We start from the raw sequence: 22,343 nt of genomic DNA, 5'->3' as shown, positions 1-22,343 counted from the left end.
TTGTTTGCACATAACTTAGGCACATCCTCCCCTGTACTGATTGAGCTTCCCTAACCAAAAATTTTGAAATCAGAAATGCTTTGAAATCTGAAACTTTTTGAGTGTTGACATGACTCAAAAAAGCCTGTACAAATACTCCAAAATCTGAAAAACTCTGAAATCTGATACATTTCTGGTCCCAAGAAAACAGAGGAGAGTTAATTCAATCTGTACTTTAAGTCATCTCTAGATTACTTATAATACCTGATACATTGTAAATGCTATGTAAATAGTTGTTATATACTGTAACTTTTAGGGAATACTGACTAGAAAAGGTGTACATATTTAGTTTGAACACTTTTATTTTTATATATTTTTATGTGTGGTACTGGAGATTTAACCCAGAGAATCTGTGAATATATGCACTCTGTAATCATTAGCCCCATCAGACACTTTTTTTCCTCCAGTATTTTTGACCTGCAGTTGGTTAAGTGCACTGATGCAGAACCCACAGATACAGAAAACTGACTGTACTTGACTTAATTTTTAAAGATTCCATATTTAAGAGAGATCATGCAGTATCTTTCTGCATCTGGCTAATTTCACTTAACATAATGTCCTCCAGATTTATCTATGTTGTTGCAAATGATAGAATCTCCTTTTTAAAAGCTGAATAATATTCCATTATACAGTAGGATACACCATAGTTTCTTTATCCCATTTACCCACCAGTGGACACTTAGCTTGTTTCTATACTTTGACTATTGTGAATAATATTGCTGTGAAAATAAGAGGACAGATACCTGTAGTATGAGGTGTTAGTTTTACTTTGGGAAGCTATATACCAGAAGAGGGATTGCTGGGTCATATGGTAGTTTTATTTTTAATTTTTTGAGGAAACTCAATTTTATTTTCTATAAGGGCTATACCAGTTTACATTTCTACCAAGTGTTCTCTGCCCCATATCCTTGCCTACATTTTACATTTTGTCCTTTTGATAATAGTCATCCTATTGCCTATGAGGTGGTATCTAATTGGGATTTTGATTTGCATTTCCCCCGTGATTAAGTGATGTTGACCATTTTTCACACACCTGTTAGTCTTTGTATGTCTCCTTTGGAAAAATGTCTTTTTGGGTCCTTTTCCTATAATTTTAATTAGGTTATTTGGTTTTTTGCTATTGAGTTTATGAGTTCCTTTATATTTTGACTAGTAACCCTTTATTGGATATATAGTTCATGTTTCCTTTGCTGTGCAGATGATTTTTAGTTGAATGTCGTTCCATTTTTTTTTTAACGTTTGCTGCCTAAGTTTTGATTCTCTGCTTTTTAACATTTTTCAAAGATATAGTTTTAAATTTAAAGGAATTTAAATTTAAATATTAGAATGACATTCCCTTTAAAAAAAGAAAATCCAACATTCTATCAATATCTTTCAGTCCATATTCATTATCACAGGATTGCTGCAAACACAGGAGGACCTATTTTTCCTTTAATTTGTTTTACAACCTCTATTTGCCATAATTTTGTGGAAATTAATAGAGTAAATAGCACTTAAAAAGAATACAAGATGGGCTGGGGTGTAGTTCAGTGGTGGAGTGCTTGCCTAGCATGTACAAGGCCCTGGGTTTCATCCCTAGCACCCCCCCCCCACACACACACACAAGAACAGAAGATGAGAAAGCTTCTTGTTTTCGATGCTCAACTAAAAGTTGGAGGAAAATCCAAACTTCTTATTTTTAGCATCATTTCTGGTGAATTTTCCTCCCTTATGTTTACATAGTGATCATAGAACCATCTGGAAATGATAGAAGTAGCTGTTTGTTTGGAGGGAGGGGTGATGGCAGGAGAGTTACGCCCTATGCATTGCTTCAGTTTCTCTAGTCTAATATCTTGCTGTCTATAAATCGTAGCAGTCACATAAAAGAATGTGTTCTAAAGTCTTTGCCTGTAGGTTTGAAATATGAAGTTCATGGGCCTTGACTTGCTATTTGTTCCAACTACCCTTCTGGCAAATGCTTAAATGTTTAATGTAGCGTTGAAGGAAAGATTTTTTTTTTCTTTAATATCTTTACATTTCAAATCTTCCTGGCTTAAGCATATCCATGAAAGCAAATGTTTCTAGTCAGTATTTCCTGAAAAAGAATGGAAGATTCTTGCATTTTCTTCAAAACCTTGAAACCAAACTAAAATGTATTTTTCAGAGCTATTTCTAACCTCTTATATGTGAGAGAAGTTTGGCAGGTTGGGAGGTCACATGGTATAGCAAAAAAGAAAAGAAAGAAAGAAAGAAAGAACTAAACCGAGGAATGATTGTTTGATAAGTTCTTTTGGGGCCTCTTTCTCAGTTTCAAACTCTGTGGATTGCCCTTGATGATCCTAAAGATGTCCTACTCAGTCACTCTGTGACTTAGGTTGAGAGTCTTTTCTTTTAAAAAATTTTTAAATATACTTTTATTTATTTATTTATGTTTACATGGTGCTGAGGATTGAACCCAGTGCCTCACACATAGTAGGTGAGCGCTCTACTACTGAGCTACAACCGCAGCCCCGGATTGAGATTCTTTATAGTGCTTATTGGAAAGAGCAAATAGAATTAACCTTTCTGTTCAGCTCAGACTATTCAGGAGGTCATTACATTTATTTGGGAACTCTTATTCACAAGATAACAAGAAATTCAAGGTTGCCTCATCTACAAATGTCTAAATAATTATCATAATTTGCTGTCCCTCTGCCACCACCCATTATGAAAAACCTACCAGTCATTTAGGAAAGGGCACATTTGAACAACCCCAATATCACATAGCATGTTGGATGCTGAAAGCCACTGGTTGATTTTCCTTTCCAGATAGTTCAGTGAATCTTTCATTTCCTACAAGTAACCAAATTTGCATTGCCACCACATGACAAACTGAATTTATTTGGATGACAGGAGGAATATCTGTTTATCCTAGTCTCTATTAGTTGTAAGCTGACTTTCTTAAGAATGACTAGGAAATCTTGGTAATTCAACTCAAATATTTGCTTTGCTAAAGAGTCTCAATTGATCCATCTTTTTATAGTAGGAATTTACTTCTCATTGTTAGAAGAGGAATAAACCTAAAGGAATGAATCCAAACATGTGCTGTTAACTTATTTCTAGGATCCTCCTTAGGCAATTGATTGTAAAACTACAATTTACATATCACTCTGAAAATGTTTGGGATTATTGTTTGGGTTTATAGGTACCATCAGTAATGTCTACAAGGAAATGTTCTTTCATCTGAATCATTGGTAGACACTTCAGAAACTACTGATAGAAATGTTTCTAGACAGAAACTTTTTCTTCTGCTCCAGCATTAATTATACACCCAGTGCTTATATACTAAAATATATACATATATATACATATATATGTATATACATATATACATATACATATATACATATATCAGCAGCATATATACTAAAATCATGATACAGAGAAGATTAGCATGGCTCCTGCACAAGAACAACACACAAATTCCTCATATATTTCATTTAAAAAATAATAATACATCCAACTTCCAGCCATCTGTAAAGATGAATGCCATTACCAGGCAGCACTATAAGATAAGTATCATAGAATAATCAGTTCTGGAGAGGACACTGAAAATCAACATATAGTGGTCTCTAGCCTCACCCTTCTATATCACAACAGTTCTTAATTGTGGCTTATGTAGAAGTAGTGATTTATGGTTACATGCAGCTCACTAGTTGTACATCTAAATCTAACTTGACTCAAGAGGTAACTTTGAACATGGATTACAGATCATTACAAATCAGAGTCTAGTGATTCCTTCTCTTTTATGCTCCAGCAGTACCAAGTCCCCTCATAGGTTCTGTCTTTCAGCCACCTTAGGGTCGTCAGGGTCACCTAGAACATGGAGGTTGGGAATGGTGGGGGTGATGGAGTCAGAGCTATGCCAGTCAGTATCATTGAGGTGGTCAGTAACCCTGAGAATACAGCCATGAGTATATCTGGCCAGGGTGGGACTTTCCCTACAGGAATGCCTGTATGGCTTAGGAAAGAACTAATGCGCTCTGTGTACTTCCAGGAAGAGGGTAAGAACAGAGGGGCCTGAGCTTTTTGGAAGCTCAGTCTTGTGACCTGGCAACGTAGGAAGCCATCTGCTGGCTCATTCTGAGGCAGTCACAAGATGCTCTATGATACAGTTTTATGAAAGCACATTCTTTTCTCTCATATCATAGTTCACACTCAAGAGCTGTTTCCCATCATCTGTTGGGCCACTCTAGGTGGGCAGTCCTGATTAATCTGGAGGGTTATCTCAGCAAGTTGCCAGATACTCCTCCTTAGTGGCCAAAGAAGTGGTTTTAAGTTGCTCACTATTTCTAGAAACTTTATAAAGTCAATCCAGAAGTAACAGGGTGGAGACCAAGAAAGGAAGCATGCTATTTTATGGTGCTATTAGCAAAGATAAGTATTTGCCTCAGGCTGGGAGCAGTGCAACAATGGCTTCAGAGCTTTTGCTCCACTCAGGCTGTGGGGCTGGCTGGGGCAAGCAGGCTTTACCAGTATCCGACAGCAGGGGCATGTCCTGGAGGACAGGTCGATTGCAGGAGTGCTGACAGGCAGTTCTGTCTCATCCTCCTTGTCCTCCTTTCTCCTTGTTATTCAAACTGACAAGTATTTCTCAAATTTCTAGCTTACATGCAAACCACTGTCAAGTACCAGCCGCCCCTTTCTAACTAGTTTTTGGTGCAGTTCACTGTCCCTGAATCTAAATCTTTGTTCATCAGCCTTCACTCTTGTTGAGCCCTTCATTTGATCACTTGACTTTTTCTTTTTACTTTAGAGAATATTACTTTTGCTCATTTGTTTAAAAATTATGATCCTGTGTTTGGTTTCTGAGTTAACACAAAAACAAAAACAAAAAAAGCCCTATCCTGAAACAGTGTGGAGCCCTCTTCCCATTCTGTATTCCAAGTAGTGGAAAAGCAGCTATCCCATTAGTCTAAAATGGATATATGTTTGAATCAGGTGCTATTACATTACTTGTTCCTACAGCATAACTACCAAATGAAATGTTGCGGAGAGTAACATATCCTGCATCTTGACAGGTAAAAGGTAACCTACAACTTTAGGGGTATAGAAAATCTATCCTGAAAATAAATCAGGTGCCATGGTCCTGGTCATAAACCTGTTACTAATGTGTGACTTCTCTTTATCTAGACACACTGCCCTCTCCCTTCATGGGTGATCTCCTGGAAGATCTCTAAAGACTCAACGATTCAGACCCCTGAGCTGGTGTATAATTAGATGCTGGTATTTGAAGATTATGCCAGGTAATGATATGTTCTCTCTTCCTCACAGAGTGAAGGCTGCACAGACCGAGCTGGGACAGCAAATTCTGGCAGATTTCGAGGAGGCATTTCCTTCTCAGGGTACCAAGGTATTGTTTTGCATTTTCTCTCCAATCTTTAGATATTGTCATCACCCTCTATTAGTTTGTACTCACTACAGTTTATTCGTTTATCATTCTAAAGTGTTTGCTGGCAGTAGCAAATCTGTTTGATGAAAGTTTAAAATAATGTGACCATCACTGATTTTAAACATCCCAAAGTAACATGACTTTGTTGTCAAAAAGTGAGGTTTTGTTTTGGTTTAATTTAATGTGTGTCAAACCCTGTATCTTGCCTGCCCTGTAAATTCCTTTTTTCTCATGGCTGTGTTTAAAAAGAATATTTTCAAGCTGTGATGTTTTTTAGGATTGTTACATAACTTATTGGTTTCAGGTTGGTTAAAAAGACAACTGGGAAGAGTATTCAGGGGCTTATGTAACTCCCAGAGTGACACAGTTTGGAGACTCACTTTTGATAATGATAAGCCCGTTTTTTAGAATTAATGCCTGTTATTGCTCACTGGTAGTGTAGTTGTTTGTGTTGGGCCTGTGAAGCCCACAGGATTTCACTTGTGAGCCATTGGTTACACTTCTCATGTACAAGCTTTCCCTCACTTGATTGTCACTGTGCTGGGGTAACTGCTGTTAGTTCTATCCTTCACATTGTAGCAGATGTCATGTTAATGCTTTGCATGTGTCAGCAAGGGCAGAACCTTCAGAAGCTTTTTTCTCTATTATCTGAGCTATTTTGAGAGAAAAAAAATTGTTCAAGGCAGAAATGAACTAGGCACATGGGCCAGCAGCATTCCTTGCTGTGTTTTGTGGGTGGAGATGGAGATATACATCCACTTACTGAGCCAAGGAGTGTTTCCTGGATCTGCTCTATAATTCAATAACTGGAAATATCTTAATTATTTTTTCTTTGTGCTCCATAAAAGAAACTTAGGAAGTAGGCCAGGGGTAGCTGCCCTTGCTTTGGCAAATTGCTTTCTATAGAAAACCTGCTCCTGATTTTAATATCTTCATATTTTGTGGCCAACCACTGGTAATCAGATACTTATTTATAAAGCACTTTTCTTTTCATCTTCCTTAGTCACCTGATGTAATTCTGGGAGGGAGTAGATATTGGAAAGCCACTATTCCTACAGACCACACAAGGATAACAAAGGTCATAGAGGTAGAAAAGGATTTTAAGGATAGTAATTGATTATGAGCACCAGACTTCCTAGGCCAGTCTGCTTTCCAGCACTCTGCTGCCCCATACCATTTCCAGACATTTCACAAGATGGGTGAAACCCATCTGTGTTAGATAACCACAACCTACTTTATATATTTTTTCCCAGGTCACACCAGGCAAATGAATATAATTATTTTCTTTAATGACTTGCCTCCTTTTCTCTGGCTCAGTGACTTAAAAGGTTTTGTTGTGATGGATTTTTTTTTTTTAAAGCTATTTTTCAAATAGGGTTTGACACAGCTCCTTTTTCTTTTTTCTTTCTTTTTTTTTTTTTTTTTTTTTTTTGGTTACTAGAGATTGAACCCAGATGCACAGTCTACCACTGAGCTACATCCCAGCCTTTTAAATTTTTTATTTTGTGATAGGGTCTTGCTGAGTTGCCAAGGCTGTTCTTAAACTTGCTTGCCATCCTCCTGCGTCAACCTTCTGAGTCCCTGGGATTACAGGCCTGTACTACCATACCCAGCAACTTTTCTTAAAGGCTTTGTGTTACTCTTCCTATCTTGCAAATGGTAATCAAGATATTTAAAAAATTGTCCAAGGTAACCTAGTCAATCTTTTTGGAAATGAAAAAATGAAAACCTGTGAACCTATAGGTTTTGGCCTTTTTGACTTCTCTATCAGATCAAGCACTTTCATCTGGAAGCTAGAGTTGAGCAGTCAGTATGTTCAGCAGGCCACATAATAGAGACTAATTATGGAACAGGTCACATTTTAACAATTTTAGGTATCAGGCAGCTTAGATGACACTTTTGAAACACTTGAACTTCAGTTGAGATGGATAGAATTGGGCAGAATTGACAAAAATAAATGATAAATAATGATTTGAAAGACCCTTACTGATCACCTAATTCAAGTCCATTATTTGTCAAATGTGGTTGAATAACTTCTCAGCTACATGGCTGTTTAACTAATTCAAGAGTAGATTCCAAGTATTCTTTGTGGTCCACAGTCAACCACATTCATTCAATGATTCACCGTATAAAAAGGTTTGGTGAGGCTAAATTGCTATAGGTAATAAAAAAAATTGCCTCCTGATCTTCCACTGTCGTTTTCAGGTCAAGGGACCAACATCGCAGTATGTTATCTTTGGCTGCCTATATTATACTATCAGTGAATTGAATCTGATGGTTTGGAATCTGTTTGTGACCACACAGTTTGGCACAAGTATGACACATTAACAACAATAATCCCAGAGACTGGAATCAGGGAAAAGTGGCACATATGGAGTGACACTGGTGTCCTTATGACTTTTAGGCCTTTTCAACAGACTCTGACATCAGAGACTGCTGTCATTCTGACTTTTTAAGGTCTCTTTCAGTTTGGGTATTCAGAAAGTAAAATTTCCTATGATCCTTGCTGGCCCTGTTTTCCAAAATGTCTGATTGCTGATTCACAGGGTAGTTTTTATCTTGTCTACTTCAAGACTAGCTTACTGATTCTTTCATTGAGGAACAAGTAACTAAAATATCCATCTACAGTAGAAAGAATGAGTGTCCAGGGAGTGGGAGTAATAACAATAAGAGAGAAACAAGAAGTAGCAGCTGTCAGAAGCTATGAAATTTAATGATTGTTTCTGGCATTTGAATTCTGTGTGTTGTTTGTTTTGCTAGAGGCCAGGAGGACCCAGTAATGTCCTGAGAGATGCATGTCTGGTTGCTAATATTTTGGACCCCAGAATCAAGCAAGAAATCATCAAGAAGTTTATTAAACAACATCTGTCAGAGTATCTAGTACTTTTTCAAGAAAATCAAGATGTAAGTATTGACCAGAAGAGGTCAGATTTAACACTTGAGTTTTATTGGAAAATAAACACTGCCAAGCTTATCAATTTATACTTTATTTAGGGACTGACTTTATAGTTCAGTGGTTCCTAAGCATTTCAAGGTCACTGACCATTTGGAGAAAGTAATGAAAGCTGTAGATCTTCTTCCCAGAAAAATGCACCAATGTATACAACTTTATGTACAGTTTCAGGAAATTTACAGAACCCTAAAGCCCAATCATAGACTCCGGGTTAAGAATCCCTGGACCAAGTAAATATGGTAGCATGTATTCTTTCAAATGGTGAGAAATACAAAATGGCTATCATTTTCTTTGTTCTCCGTTTTTGCTTTTTTTCCTTAAACTGTCAATACTACTACTAAGCACTGGAGTGTTTTTTGTTCCTTCCCTTCTTGAGGTTGCCTGGCTGGACAAAATTGACAGACGCTATGCCTGGGTGAAACGCCAGCTTGTGGACTATGAGGAGAAATATGGACGAATGTTTCCACGGGAATGGTACATGACCGAGAGAATTGCAGTAGAATTCTGCCATGTGACAAGGTATATTCCAACTCTCCACTGGTGCTGTTTCTAATTGAATTTTCAAAATCAGTTTCCCACTCTGGTTTCATATTGTCCTGTGGATTGGGCACCACTTCCAATCTCTACCAGATATAGCTCTCATACCAACTATAGCACAACCCTCAGCTCTCCTCTTGGCTGCAAGTCTTCCTGTTGCCCAGCACTTGCCTCAGTCTACCTTCTCTCCTTTACCAGCTCAGGATCCATCAACCAGGTTTACTTATAGTGATTTACCACCCCTACCTTCCCCCTCCTTCTGTGTTGCGTGTCCCAGCTTGCAGTGTATATGTCCACCATCATGTGGATTTTCTGACTTGCTAGATACATAGTTCCATAGAAGCAGTAACTACTTTAAGGACATGGCAGACACTCAGGAAATACTTGTTGAATGAATTTCGTTATACAATATTTATATTCTATTATTGATATTATTGGCGTCTGAGTGTTTTGGGCATTTTAATGCCCTCTCTTTCATCCTCTCTGCAATATCCTTGAGTGTAGTCCAGGCTACATAGTCCCTTTATTTTGAAGAACTAGAGCCCAGCGAGGTTAGATCAGTGTGTCCATGACAAATGTAAAGCTGGTACCAAGCTTTCTTATTCTTTGTTTGTACATGTACAACAATAGTGATGGTAACTGGTTTTATTAGTTATAGATTCCCATCTAACAGTACTAATTATATCACCTGCAGGTTAAACGGAAATAAAAGCCTGATCTAAATATAACTCAGTGACCTTAATATAATTTATGGTGGTCGTCTTTCTTAAAATCAGAAAAAGTACAGTCAAATTGCATGCTTTAAACACATCATAGGGGAAAAATGTTTCAAGTGACATTGGTTTTTTAAAAAATAGTTTATTTTTGGAGCCATTTTGGAGTCACAGCAAAATTGGGCAGACAGTACAGAGATTTCCCATATACTCCCTATCTCTACACATGTAACCTTTCCTGTTATCAGCATCCCCCACCAGAGTAGTACGTTTTTTACAATCCACGAACCTACATTGATACTTTTATCATTTACATCAGGGTTCGCTTTTAGTGTTATACATTCTGTGCCGCTGTTGTTTTAAGAAACATGTTTACTACCATAGATTTAGACCAGAGTGTTTAACAAAATATAGTATTAATTCAGGGTCAGTTGGGGTTGTCACCATCTAAATTCCAGTTAGCAAAGAAATGGCAAATTCCTGGAAAAATTGTTTATTAATTCTCTTTTGCATACAATTAGCAGACTTGAAAACTAATTCTGTAAAAAATGAATCCTGCAAGAGACTGTAAGTGTACTAAAGCCAACAAGTCTCTGTGGGTGTCAGTACCTGCAATTGTTGTCTCAGCTAATGGCCGGGCTTCTACCAAGCTCTTATTGTTAGAATTTTGGCTCAAGTCCTACAGATATATCATTCTCAAATAAACTCAGAGGCACTTTTTTTTTTTTTTTTTATTTTGCCATTTATTTGTGTGGGAAGAGGATGATAGCTTAGTACTTAGTAAGAATCCTCATGTCACTGTACCCTAATAACCTCCATTCTAAAACAGAACACCTTGATAGGCTGCACATAAGCTTCACAGGTAGGTACCACCTAAGCATATACATGTCACCTTTCACATGGGTATTCCATATCTCATGAGTCCCTGCTATAGGTGCAGAGATGGTTATTGAGCTATCTGAAAGGTAGATTTATAACTGAGTAATTCATGAGTTTTGAAATTACATAATATCTATGCATTTTAGTAAAATACTAAGTGCTTCATATATATTATTAGCAAGCTATTGAGAGGTTTAAAGGTGTAAACATAGTAGTCACCATGTAACAAAGTAGCATCCATAATCCTCAAATTTTCTCCTTTTTACTTGTGAATAATTTCACCTCAAAATTCTTTACGTAGTCTTTACGTAGTCTCCCCCTATTATAATTCTTCTGTTTTATTAGGAGTTGTTATTGATCTCTTACTTTGCCTAATTTATGAATTAAACCTTACCATATATGTAGATAGGGAAAAAAAAGAGTATATGTAGGGTCCAGCACTAGCCACAGTTTCAGGCATCCAAGCAACATCTTAGAATGTGTCCTCTGTGAATAAGGAGGACCGTAGTATATCTGTTCTTCAGGCATTAGACCAAGCTGATAATAGACCTCACAGTTTGATGTGATAGCACATTTTTTTTCTGAATATAAACTGTTTATTTCTTCTATCTCAAATGATCAGTTTGTTTGACATTCTTATCTCTTTATTTTGAAGGGCAGAACTTGCTAAAATCATGCGTGCCAGAGCTAAGGAAATCGAGGTGAAATTACTTCTTTTTGCTATTCAGAGAACAACTAACTTTGAAGGGTTTCTTGCAAAACGCTTCTCCGGCTGCACCTTGACCGATGGAACCCTGGTAAGACCTTCCTGAGGAGGCTGGACTCGGACATGAATGGCTGGGTTGGCTGGGCTTCACCTCCATCCGTTGGCTCCAGGGCCAAGCAGTCCTTCCACCTCAGTATCCCAAGAAGCTGAGACTATGGGCACACAATCATATCTGTCTTCAATTTTTTTAAAATGGGCCAAACCAGTGATTTTCGAATGATTCTTCTAACAAAATCTCATGTGGAATCCAAACACAACAACAGCTAGCATTTTTTTGAACATCTACTATACATCTCACACTGTGCTAGGGGCATTTACCTGCAGGCAATCCCTGCTTCATCTACTGTAGGAGTTATGTGCTATACTCATTTGCATCTTATCATGGTTGCTGAGCTAATATGCAAAAAAACATAAAAACTCAGCTACTTTGATTAAAGGGGAAGCAAGTGTAGGGAGTTAAAGCTGGTATCCTGTTCACTCATTCACCCCTCACCTCTGTTAGCTTCTCTAACTCTCAGTCTTCTAGTCCTAAGATTCTGGGACTTCAGTAGACTCCTCTCCTTGTCTCACAAGACCTACCTCAGAGTAGGTGCATCAGAGGCTGGTCCTCAGGGCGCCAGGCTGAAGAGTGGTTGTGGCAATAGCCAGGTTTTTAGGCAAAGGCCACAAGGCCCTACTGCTTGGGCTCACTCATGACTTTGTTAAAGTAAAATACAACTGGAACTGCAAAATACTCTTTCTATACTTAATAATTAGAAGATATATAGATACTCTTTTTCATAATGACTCATGTTCAAAATTGATTTCTTTTTAGTAACAAGAGAAAAAAATAGTTCGTAAAAACAGGTGAAAATGTCTTTAAAAAAAATTCAAGTCACTCAAGGAATTAGCTAACAGAAACACCCTTGAGGGAAGCATGTGTCTCTCCTGAGAAGTAAGTGGTTGGCCTTAGCACCTGCCTGATTTCCTCATGCTAACCATCTTCTCTGCCCTACCCAAGCCATGTTTTTGGACTGTGTTCAGAGACTTAGCACTGGGTTCAGCTTTACAGAGAGCTGCTTGAAGACAGGGAGGCTTAAGCGATGAGTATGAACCCCACTCTGGGAGAAGCCCCTGAGCTCCCATGGCCTCTGGGCAGAGCTAGTAGAGCATAAGGACAGGTTCTGTGGGCCAGTAATCCAGCTAACTAGACAGAAAATAGGCTCTACCCAAGATTCTTGAGTACATTGGTGCCATATACCTATTGTGTGTTGTTCTTCTCCTCCATTGACTGGTCCCTACCTTCTGGTGATTTTTATTTTACATTTAGAGGAGCTCTAGGATCACAGGAGAACAAATAGTCCTACTGTTTTTCATGATCAGGATAGCCTATAAACTTGAATCTCCCTGGGAGATGCTGTATTTTTCACTTATCCAAGGAAATCCCCCAAAGGTCAAATGGAGTAGTGTAGCATGACAGGGGAGATCCCTTTTAGACAAACTGTAGCTTGGCAAGCAGGGTATCCAGGCAGAGAAACTGAACAGGAAAAACTGACAGGAGCTTTGCTTCAGTTTGCAAAGACAATGCTTTTTTGTACAACATGGGTATATCACTGTCAAAGTAGAAGTTGGCTGATTGTCAGCCATGTTCTGTCTCAAGGGGGCAGGGCTGGAGGTGCTTGTTTCTTGGGGCCACTCGGCCCCTCTTCACCTTAACACACTTAAGTAGGATAAAGCTCCTGGACTGGAGCCATTTCATCTCCTGGCAACTCCTATGCCCGGGGGCAATGGCCTTGATCAACTAGGAACACTTGAACTTTTCCCCCCAGTCCCTTCCTTTTTGGTCATCTGTGTTTGAAACTTTCTGGAAGCACTGGTTTGTAAATTTCCCTTCCCAATTGTTCAGGTGTTGCTTTTCCTCTCCTATCAGGTTTTTAAGGGAGTTTCAGGTTAAAAATTCTTGGCATGAAAATCCTGCTCAGTACCATGAGTTCTTCATTTACCGTCTGTGTGAACAGCTCTCTTCTTCACTCACTTCTCTGAATCATTTGACTTCTACAGGTCAGCTTCTCGCCCTGGACCATTCTTTGTCCCAGTTGTCATGACCCAGCACCAGTCCCAAGAGTGGGTGCTCCATAGCACTCAAATATTTTTTACTCTTAAAGATGAGTTTCTAGAAAGCAGCAGAACTTCCTTTGGCCTCTTCAACTAGGCAATCCAGTTCTCCAAGAATTGGTTTACTATTACTTAACTGCTGGGAGATGGCGAAAGTTCTTACTGGAAATGATGTTCACGCTAAGCCTGGTCCCCGCCATCACCTTGCTCTGGACTAACTGGGCCACTCCTTCTCCACCTGTGTTCTGCAATCCTTAGTGGCAGTGGCCCTGATAAATCAGTCATGGCTACTGACCATGCTCTCAACAGAGAGCACTAGAAAGAGGTCATCCTGACTCCCAGTCTAGCTACTTGGCACTCTGCCTAAAGACTTGCTATTTCCTGGTCCCTTGCCTCCTTTCTATGCTGTTTCTTGCCTTTTTTTTTTTTTTTTTTCCTTCTTCTTCTTTTTTTAGTACTAGGGATTGAACCCAGGGGTGCTTAACCACTTAGTCACATCCCAAGCCCTTATTATATTTTATTTTGAGACAGGGTCTCACTAGGTTGCTTAGGGCCTCACTAAGTTGCTGAGACTGGCTTTGAACGTGTGATCCTGCTGCCTCAGCCCTGGGATTACAGGTATGTGCCATTTGTGCCCAGCCAATGTTGGACTCTTTTGAAATCCTTTTTGACGTATCATTTTTTTTCAGGGTATTGGAATAAACTACGAAATGAACCATGGTGGCATATCTTGATACCCTTTAATATATGCCACATTTCATGGAAAGTTAGTGAATTCCATGGAAAGTGATCATGGAGCAGGTAGTAAGTCAGCCAAGGCACCAAGTTTTGGCCAGAGATTCTGTCTTGCTGCTTCCTCCCTTGACCATGCCATACCCCACCATTACCTCCATTACCTGCTTCCCTGTGTCAGTCAGAACCTTTAAACCCTTGGTGACTTTATCAGTGAGATAATAAGAATGGACTTCAAAGTGTGTCAGACTCAGCAGAAAGACCTGCCACACCTTAGCTCCTCCCAACTGACCAGTGGGATGCATCATCTTTTTCTCTGTTTTTAGAACTGTGACTTTGACATTCAATGGTAAATGTCAAAGACTAGAAGAGCCTTAAGGACAGGGCTTGCTCTGTCTTTCTTGTACTAGTTCTGTCGAGTTTGATCATTTCCTGTGCTGCAGCTATTACTAGAACAAGTGAACCACTGGTGCTTCTTCCAGTTGCCTCAACTTCTGATCCTTTAGGAGGGATTCAAGGTCATCTTTAAATTTAAATGCCTTGAAATTAAAAGCAAATGTCAGGATGTGATATAACTATATCCATGTGCATTTTTAGTGACTCAATTAGATTGAAGGTGAACAAATTATATTCAACTTTCTGCTTGAAAGCAGAGTAGATGGGGTTAGGTTTTTATAACTGTCTCACAGAATTTGGGAGTTTATTTTTTTAATAAAATAAAAAATTCCCCATTTCATACAGCTGGCCTCTGCATGAATTGCCTTCTTCTTGGCCTCTGCATGAATTGCCTTTCCAAATAGAATTATCCTTTGGCTTATAGGGGTCATATGCATGTACACTTGCCCAGTTTCAAAAATTACATTACAAATATAGAAGCTGTAGTTGCAATTTCAACCATGCAGTTTAGCACAAGAGAATGTACTTCGGAAAGCCTGTGCAGGGTACCTCCCCCAACACCTCAGCCTTCCAGCAGCCTAACCCCTGGTCTTATAGGAAGACTATAAGAAGCTGACAGGCAAGGTTGCCAGTTCTGCCCTACATAGAAATAGCTTTCCCTTACCTGATAAGCTCCCTTCAGTGTCCAAAAACATTTTGCAAGTGGTTGCTTTACACTAAAGAAATATATATTCTTCTATTGAATTACATTCTAAGGGGAAGTTCACGTTTGTTTCTGAGAAGAGGGTAATACATTGTCAAGATAGAAAATTTGAAAATTATAGGCAAAACAAAAATTACAGGAGAAAACAAAAAGCCACCCATTTTCCTTTCAGTCAGAGACTGGAATTTTGTGTTCTTTTTATACATTTTACCCAGTTGAAATTATACTTTTTAAATACATTTTTTCTGCGCTTTTATTTTTTAAATTGAATTGTAATTCACCTAAGTTTTTCACAAATAAACTCTCCTGTTGCTGGAAATTGTGTCTCACATCTGTACTCCCAGCAACTCAGGAGGCTGAGGCAGGAGGATTGCAAGTTCAATGTGAGCCTCAGCAACTTAGTAATACTCCATCTCAAAATTAAAAAATCAAAAGGATTGAGGATGTAGCTCAGTGGTAGAGTGACCCTGAGTTCAATTCCTCATATTGGAAAAAAAACAAAGAAGAAACCCACCTTCTTAAAAATTCAGACAGGGTCTCACACAGTATTGCCCAGGCTAGCCCCAAACTCCTGTGCCCAAGTCATCCTCCCATCTCAGCCTCCTGAGTAGCTGAGTCTGCATGTGGGTGCCACTGTGCCCCAAAACTCACCATTTAAATTGGACATTCAGTGAATTTTAGTAGATTCACCAGGTTATGCCACTATTTCAACTGTTCAGTTCCAGAACATTTCAATTACCCCCAAGAGAAATCCTCCTTAGCAGTCACAGTTCCCTCCTTCCCACAACCCTGGACAACTACTCTTCTACTTTTTGCTTTTATGGGTGCCTATTCTGGGCATTTCACATAAATAAAATCATGCAGTAGGTGATCTTTGCACTTAGTTTTCTTCCACTTAGAACGGTGTTTCCAAGGCTCTTGTGTGTTGTTGCATGTATCAGAACTTCATTCCTTTTTATGGCTTATGTATCAGTACATGCATTCCATTGCATGGATATACCACATATTGTTTATCTCTTCATTAGTTCATGGACATTTGGGTTATTTCCACTGCCTATGAAGAATAATACTATGAATATTTGTGTACACGTTTTTGTGTGCACGTATTTTGTAAGAATACGCCTAGCAGTGAAAATTGCTGGGTTGTATGGTAACTATATATTTAACTTTTTAAGGTACTGTCAAACTGTTTTCCATAGCAGCCACACTGTTTTACATTTCCACCAGTGATGTAGGAGAGTTCCAATTTCTCTATATCCTTGCCAACACTTGCTTTTTCCTTTTTTTTTTTTTCTTTAATTGTAGCCATCTTCATGAATAAAAAGTAATATCTTATTATGGCTTATATTTTCTTTTTTCCTAATGACTAATCACATTGAGCATCTTTTCATGTGCTTATGGTCAATTTGTGTGTTTGTGTATTTTTTTTTTTTTTTCCAGTATTGGGGATTGAACCCAGGGTATGGTACATACGAAGCAAATGCTCTTCCACTGAGCTACATCTCCATCTCTTTTTATTTTTTTTATTTTGAGACAGGGTCTCACTAAGTTGCCCAGGCTGGCTTTGAACTTGTGATTCTCCTGCCTGCCTCCACCTCCCAAGTAACTGGGATTATAAGCATGCACCAACACAATGACTAGTATATCTTCTTTAGAGAGAATTTTTTTCAAGTCCTTAACCCATTTTTAAGATTCAAATTTATTTTTAACTGTCATATAAAAAATAAGAATTATACTTATTTATGGGAGTACCATGTGATGCCTCAACACATATATATTGCCTGATATTCAGATCAGGGTGGACATGTCTCCTTAAATGTTTATCACTTCTTTATAGTATATATATTCAAATCCTTTTGTTTAGATTTTTTGAAATATACAGTATATTATCTATAATCACCCAACATTTATTTATTTATTTATTTATTTATTTATTTATTTATTTATATGCGGTGCTGAGGATCAAACCAGGGCCTCACACACCAGGCAAGTGGTGTACCACTGAGCCACAACCCCAGCCCATCACCCTACTTTTAATAGCACATCAGTACTTGTTATTCCTTACTATAATTTAGTATTCATCAATTTAATTGGATTAAAATTTAATTTTTTTAGTGGTAGTTCTTTATTTTATGATAGATCACATATATAATTTGCAAACATTTTCTCCCATTTTATAGGTTTTTTTTTTTTTTTTTAACCCTTTTGGTAGTATCCTTTGACACATACAAGTTTTTAATTTTAATGAAGTCTATCTTAATTTTTTGTTGCTGTTGCTTGTGTTTTGGTGTCACATTCAAGAAACTGTTGTACAGAGTCAGATGTTTTCTCCTTAGGGTTGCATAGTCCTGGAGTTGTACCCAAGGTTGTTCTATCACAGAACTAAATTCCCAGTCCATTTTATTTTTAATTTTGATACAGAGTCTTGCTAAGTTGCTTAGGATCTCCCTAAATTGCTGAGGTTGGCCTTGAACTTGAGATCCTATTGCCTCAGCCTCCCAAGTTGCTGGGATTACAGGTGTGTACCACCATGCCTGGTTTAATTCTTATGTTTAGATCTTTGATTCATTTTTAATTAATTTTTGCACATAATGTGTAAATATAATTTTATATCCTACTTTTCTTCATATGTCATGCCTGAAGTCCTTTCTCAGTCACTGCATAATGTTTCATTATATAGATATTCCATAATTTCCCTAACCATTCTTTTCTTCTAAGGCTTTAAGTCACTTATTTCACTTTTATAAATAACTCCTCATGAGCATTTTTATGAACAAATTTTTGTTCACAACTGAGATTATTTTGATATTAATGGGAGTATAGGTATGAGCAAAAGGTATGAGCATTTTCAAGTTTCAGAGAGCCTGTGTTAAACTGCTTTCTGAAATCTTACTTAAAGGTTTTCATAAATACAGCATCTTGGTCTCACCCAGCACTGACTCTTGATATTAGTAGTGATTTATTAAAATTCAGAAGTGGTCAGTCTTCATGCATTGATGCTTAATATACAGGAGTAACTGCCAAATAAAAAAGGGACAGCAGGGGCTAGAGTGTAGCTCAGTGTTAGAGCCTAGCATGTACAAAGTCCTGGGTTTCATTCCTAGCACCACAAAAGGAACAAAAGGAAGGAAGGAAGGAAGGAAGGAAGGAAGGAAGGAAGGAAGGAAGGGAGGGAGGGAGGGAGGGAGGGAGGGAGGGAGGGAGGGGGGAGGGGAGGGGAGGGGAGAAGGAACCTGAAATTTCTTTTTAAATTACAAGTTTCTACTTCTAGGTATATACCCAAGAAAACTGAAAACATAGGTTCATATAAAAATCTCATACATGAATGTTTGTGCAGCACTATTCCCAGTAGTCAAAAGGTAAAAACAACCCCAAAGTCCATTTATGGATGAATGGATAAAGAAAATGTGGTATAATGCATACAATGGAATATTATTTACTCATAAAACAAATGAAGTACTGAACACTTATTACAACATTGATAAACCTCGCAATGCTATGCTTAGCGAAAGAAGCCAGACACAGAAGGTTATGTATTAATATGACTCAATTTATGTGAAATGTTCAGATTAGGCAAACCCATAGAAATAGGATTGGCAAGGGGACAGCAGGATTGGGTACTGACAGTTAATGATTAAGTGTTTCTTTTAAGGGTGAAAAATGTTCTGGAATTAGTTATAGTTGCATTTCTTTACAAATATATTAAAAACCACTGAATTGTAAATCACTTTAAAATGGTGAATTTTATAGTGTACAAATAACAGTTCAATTTTAAAATATTAAGAGTTTTAGAAAAATACTGTATGTGTTGAGTTGTAAATCATTTTTGCCCTTTAAATAGGTGTCCACCAAAAAAATAAAAAGTAAAGTAATGCCTGCTTGTTACAATCTCAGAAAGAATAAAAGGTTTTAAAAGAAAGATCTCTTTTTTTTTCTCAACTATTCTCCGCAGGTTATCCACAATTTAATAGTTTGGGGTATATTTCCAAGTGTCCCTTACGAGCACATGCACACACAGCATATACAGAAAATAAAAAATCTTGCCTTTGTTTCTAAAGAGGATTTTATTGAGGGCTTCTCCTCTAACCAGCATTTATCACACGTTTTTCAAGCTCTCTCTTTGTGCAGGAGCTTGGAAAAAGATGACAAATTGAATCAGACAGGTGCTTATGATCTAGTAGGAGAAAGAAACCTGTAATAATTGTCACAAAGTAAGGTATGAACATGTGGTAGCAAGGGTGGTCTCTGTGATAGTAAACACCAGGTGTGTGTAACCCTGTGCTTCAGATCTTGACCATCAACTGAAGCCCCCAGGCCATCTCTTTAAGGACAAATCAGGACTGGGCTCAAGTAAAGCATTTATGGAACAAAAAATGCAGAAACTGTAGACCTTTCATCCCATAACTGAAAGCTTTCTCCTCCAGGGAAAGGGGGAAAAAATGTCTCAAATTTCAGAGTTCCTTCTTTGATAATGTGATGAGGCTAGGGCCTCAAAAAGGAATTTGTGCAACAGATCCAGATACGGATATGCACCTAACTAAAGCCAGACTCTTTGAATCAGTGAATGAGACAGCTTAGCTGTCTAGTGGCCCTTACTGTTTTGGAGGTACTGGGAATCCCATGTGATTTAATCAGTGGGAATTAACTTGCTATATGAGGAATTTTACCTTCCTGTGTGGACTTAAAATCAACTTTCATCATAGCCAAAAGAATGAATTCTTTTAAAAGTGGAAAGCCATCCCCTTCTTGGCCAGTTTTTTATTTCATCTAGCAGTGTTGGAGTTATTTAAAATCTAAATCCAAACTAGTAATTCTCTATGGTCTATGACAGCTGCAAAGCAGGAATGAAGGTGTGATCAGGTGGGCTCTGACAGCAGGGCTCTTGCACAGGAGGCTGTGTGTGCCAGTGATTTCTGTCTTTAAAGGCTTGTTCTTTTGCAATGGCAAATTAATCTAAGCAGTAATATAGCCCTCCAAATAGCAGGAGGCTGTATCTGCGCCTCGGATGTTATACCATTCACCAGCAGGGTGGTGTGTTTGCAGTAGGTGAGGGCTTCTTGTAGATGAAGGAGGGAAAGAGCAGTCCATTGTGCCTTTGCACTTGTGAGTTGATGGGTCCATTGCTTTCATTTCCTGGAGAGATTCCAGGGAGACAAGACAGTAGAGACAGGCTGTCACTTGTGGTATTTACAAGACTTTAAGCCTGCAACTCTCACTTCTTTCCTTCTGCAAGTTACATCTTTAAGAGGCATGGGCCCTTCTGCTTTTCTTACTTGCTCATGCCTATTAAATGCTAATGAAAGCTTCCACTTACTCAACTTCCCCCTATGATCTTTTCCCTGTGTGCCAGATGGTGTATTAAACTGCTTTTCTTATGCTTAACGTACTTTATCTCATTTAGTCCTCCTGAGTGCTCTGTGAGCCAGGTGTTAATGTCCCTCGCTGTTGCAGAAAAGAGAACTGAGGCAATTTGAAAAGTACTGAAAAGTTCAATAGTACTTCCAAGTGGTGAAACCTGAACTTGAACCCAGGATTGTCAGATCCAGAACGTGTGCCCTGTCACTACACAAGGGTTCCCTATCTTAGCTATTGGCAGCACCAGCTGTGCAGTGGCTCAGGCCAAAAAGTGAGTGGTCCTTGATTCCCATACTCCCCTCACCCTCACTTCTGCTCTCTCAGCAGTTTCTCTTGGCTCTCTCTCCTGCATTCTGAATCTGGAGACTTTACTCTGTCCACATCACCAGCTTACTGCAGTCCCCCATCAGTCCCTATGCCTGGAATACTGCAGCAGCCTTGCAAACTGGTCTTCTTGCTTCCATTATGGTCCATTCTCCCCATGCAGTGAATTGATAGATTAGAAGTCCATATTAGGCTTGCATCTGTAGTCCCAGCTACTTGGGAGGCTGAGGGAGGAGGCTCATTTGAGCCCAGTAGTTCCAGTTCAAGGCTGGGTAACCTGGGCAACAGGCAAGACCCTATGTCTAAAAAACAAAAACAAAAAGAATTAGATCCTGTCACTTCACTGTTTAAAACCCCCAACCCCCAATGAATACTTACTTGTGATGGAAGAAAACCTACATGACCCAAAAAAGGCTATATGATTGGGCTCCTGCTACTTCTCTTACCTCATGCCCAGTGTTGTCCTCTATCCTTCAGACTCACTAAGCTGTGTCCAGCCTTGGCACAAAAACTGTCTGCTGGGAATATTCATCCCCAGTTTTTGTCTGATTAGCTCCTTTTCCTTATTTACATCTCTGCTCCACTATTACTTCCTTTGATCACTCTGTACAAAGAAGACTTTCCCACACTCATTTCCAGTCCCTCCCAGTTCCTAAACTTTATTTGCATCAGAGTACCTCCCTTCCTTGTCTTTGTTCTGTTGCATCCCTGGTTGCAAGGAAGGGTGCCTGGAATAGAGTGGATGCTCAGCATATGATTTTTGAACAAATGGCAAACATGCTATTTCCTGTGCCTAAAAAGCTCCGCCCCACCCCCCTCTTCTAGTCCACCTCACATATTTAGTTCTGGGGCATCCATCAGTTCTGGCTTAAACATCATTTCCTTAGGGAAATTCTCTGTGACCTCCTCTGCCGCATACTTTTGTTACAACTTCTACTTTTCTTTCAAGGGTCTTACTGCATGTTTGTGTGGGTTTATGATTAAAGCCTGTTTCCTCCAGCTGACTCTGAACTCCATGAAAACAGAGTAGGTCTGTCTTCCTCATTGCTTTCCCCCAAATACCCAGTACGTCATTTGTTGAGTAGATGGATAAAGGAACAAATCACTTTTCTTGTACTGACTTGGGCCACACTTGGAATGCGTATGCCCTAAACAGGCCAGGAGTTCTTGGTGTCCATGACTCCCTCAGTAATTTCATCATTACATTATTAGAGACAGGCTGTAGAAGTAGGAAAGAAATTTTGGGGAATCTCTGGCCCAGTAACAAGGACAAGTAGTCTGTGCTTATACTACCTAAGATGTTGCTCTGCTTGTTCAGTGCTGCCTTTTTATGTGGTGCCTCTTTCTACTTTTATCCATTCATTGGACACTTCCCACAAGGAGAACAGAGCCCTAGAATACCCCCAGCCCACTTCTCTGACTTCTGATTTTGTCATGATTTT

The 22,343-nt window shown here is 38.8% G+C and overlaps 1 protein-coding gene across 2 annotated transcripts in view; it reads left to right on the top strand.

Annotated features, from left to right (window-relative positions):
• VPS53 (VPS53 subunit of GARP complex) overlaps nucleotides 1–22,343 on the top strand; it is a 138,673-nt gene that overhangs the window by 47,165 nt on the left and 69,165 nt on the right. For both annotated transcript variants that reach the window (XM_079130805.1, XM_079130804.1), the window contains exons 8-11: nucleotides 5,332–5,410; nucleotides 8,210–8,353; nucleotides 8,779–8,921; nucleotides 11,187–11,328. In XM_079130805.1, the coding sequence (XP_078986931.1) occupies nucleotides 5,332–5,410; nucleotides 8,210–8,353; nucleotides 8,779–8,921; nucleotides 11,187–11,328 (508 nt within the window). The remainder of the gene's footprint in view (nucleotides 1–5,331; nucleotides 5,411–8,209; nucleotides 8,354–8,778; nucleotides 8,922–11,186; nucleotides 11,329–22,343) is intronic.

Source organism: Sciurus vulgaris (genome assembly GCF_902686455.1).
Source record: "Sciurus vulgaris genome assembly, chromosome: 3".
Classification (NCBI taxonomy): domain Eukaryota; kingdom Metazoa; phylum Chordata; class Mammalia; order Rodentia; family Sciuridae; genus Sciurus; species Sciurus vulgaris.
The sequence above is the reverse complement of the archived record's forward strand: the minus strand, read 5'-3'. Positions and strand labels throughout refer to the sequence as shown.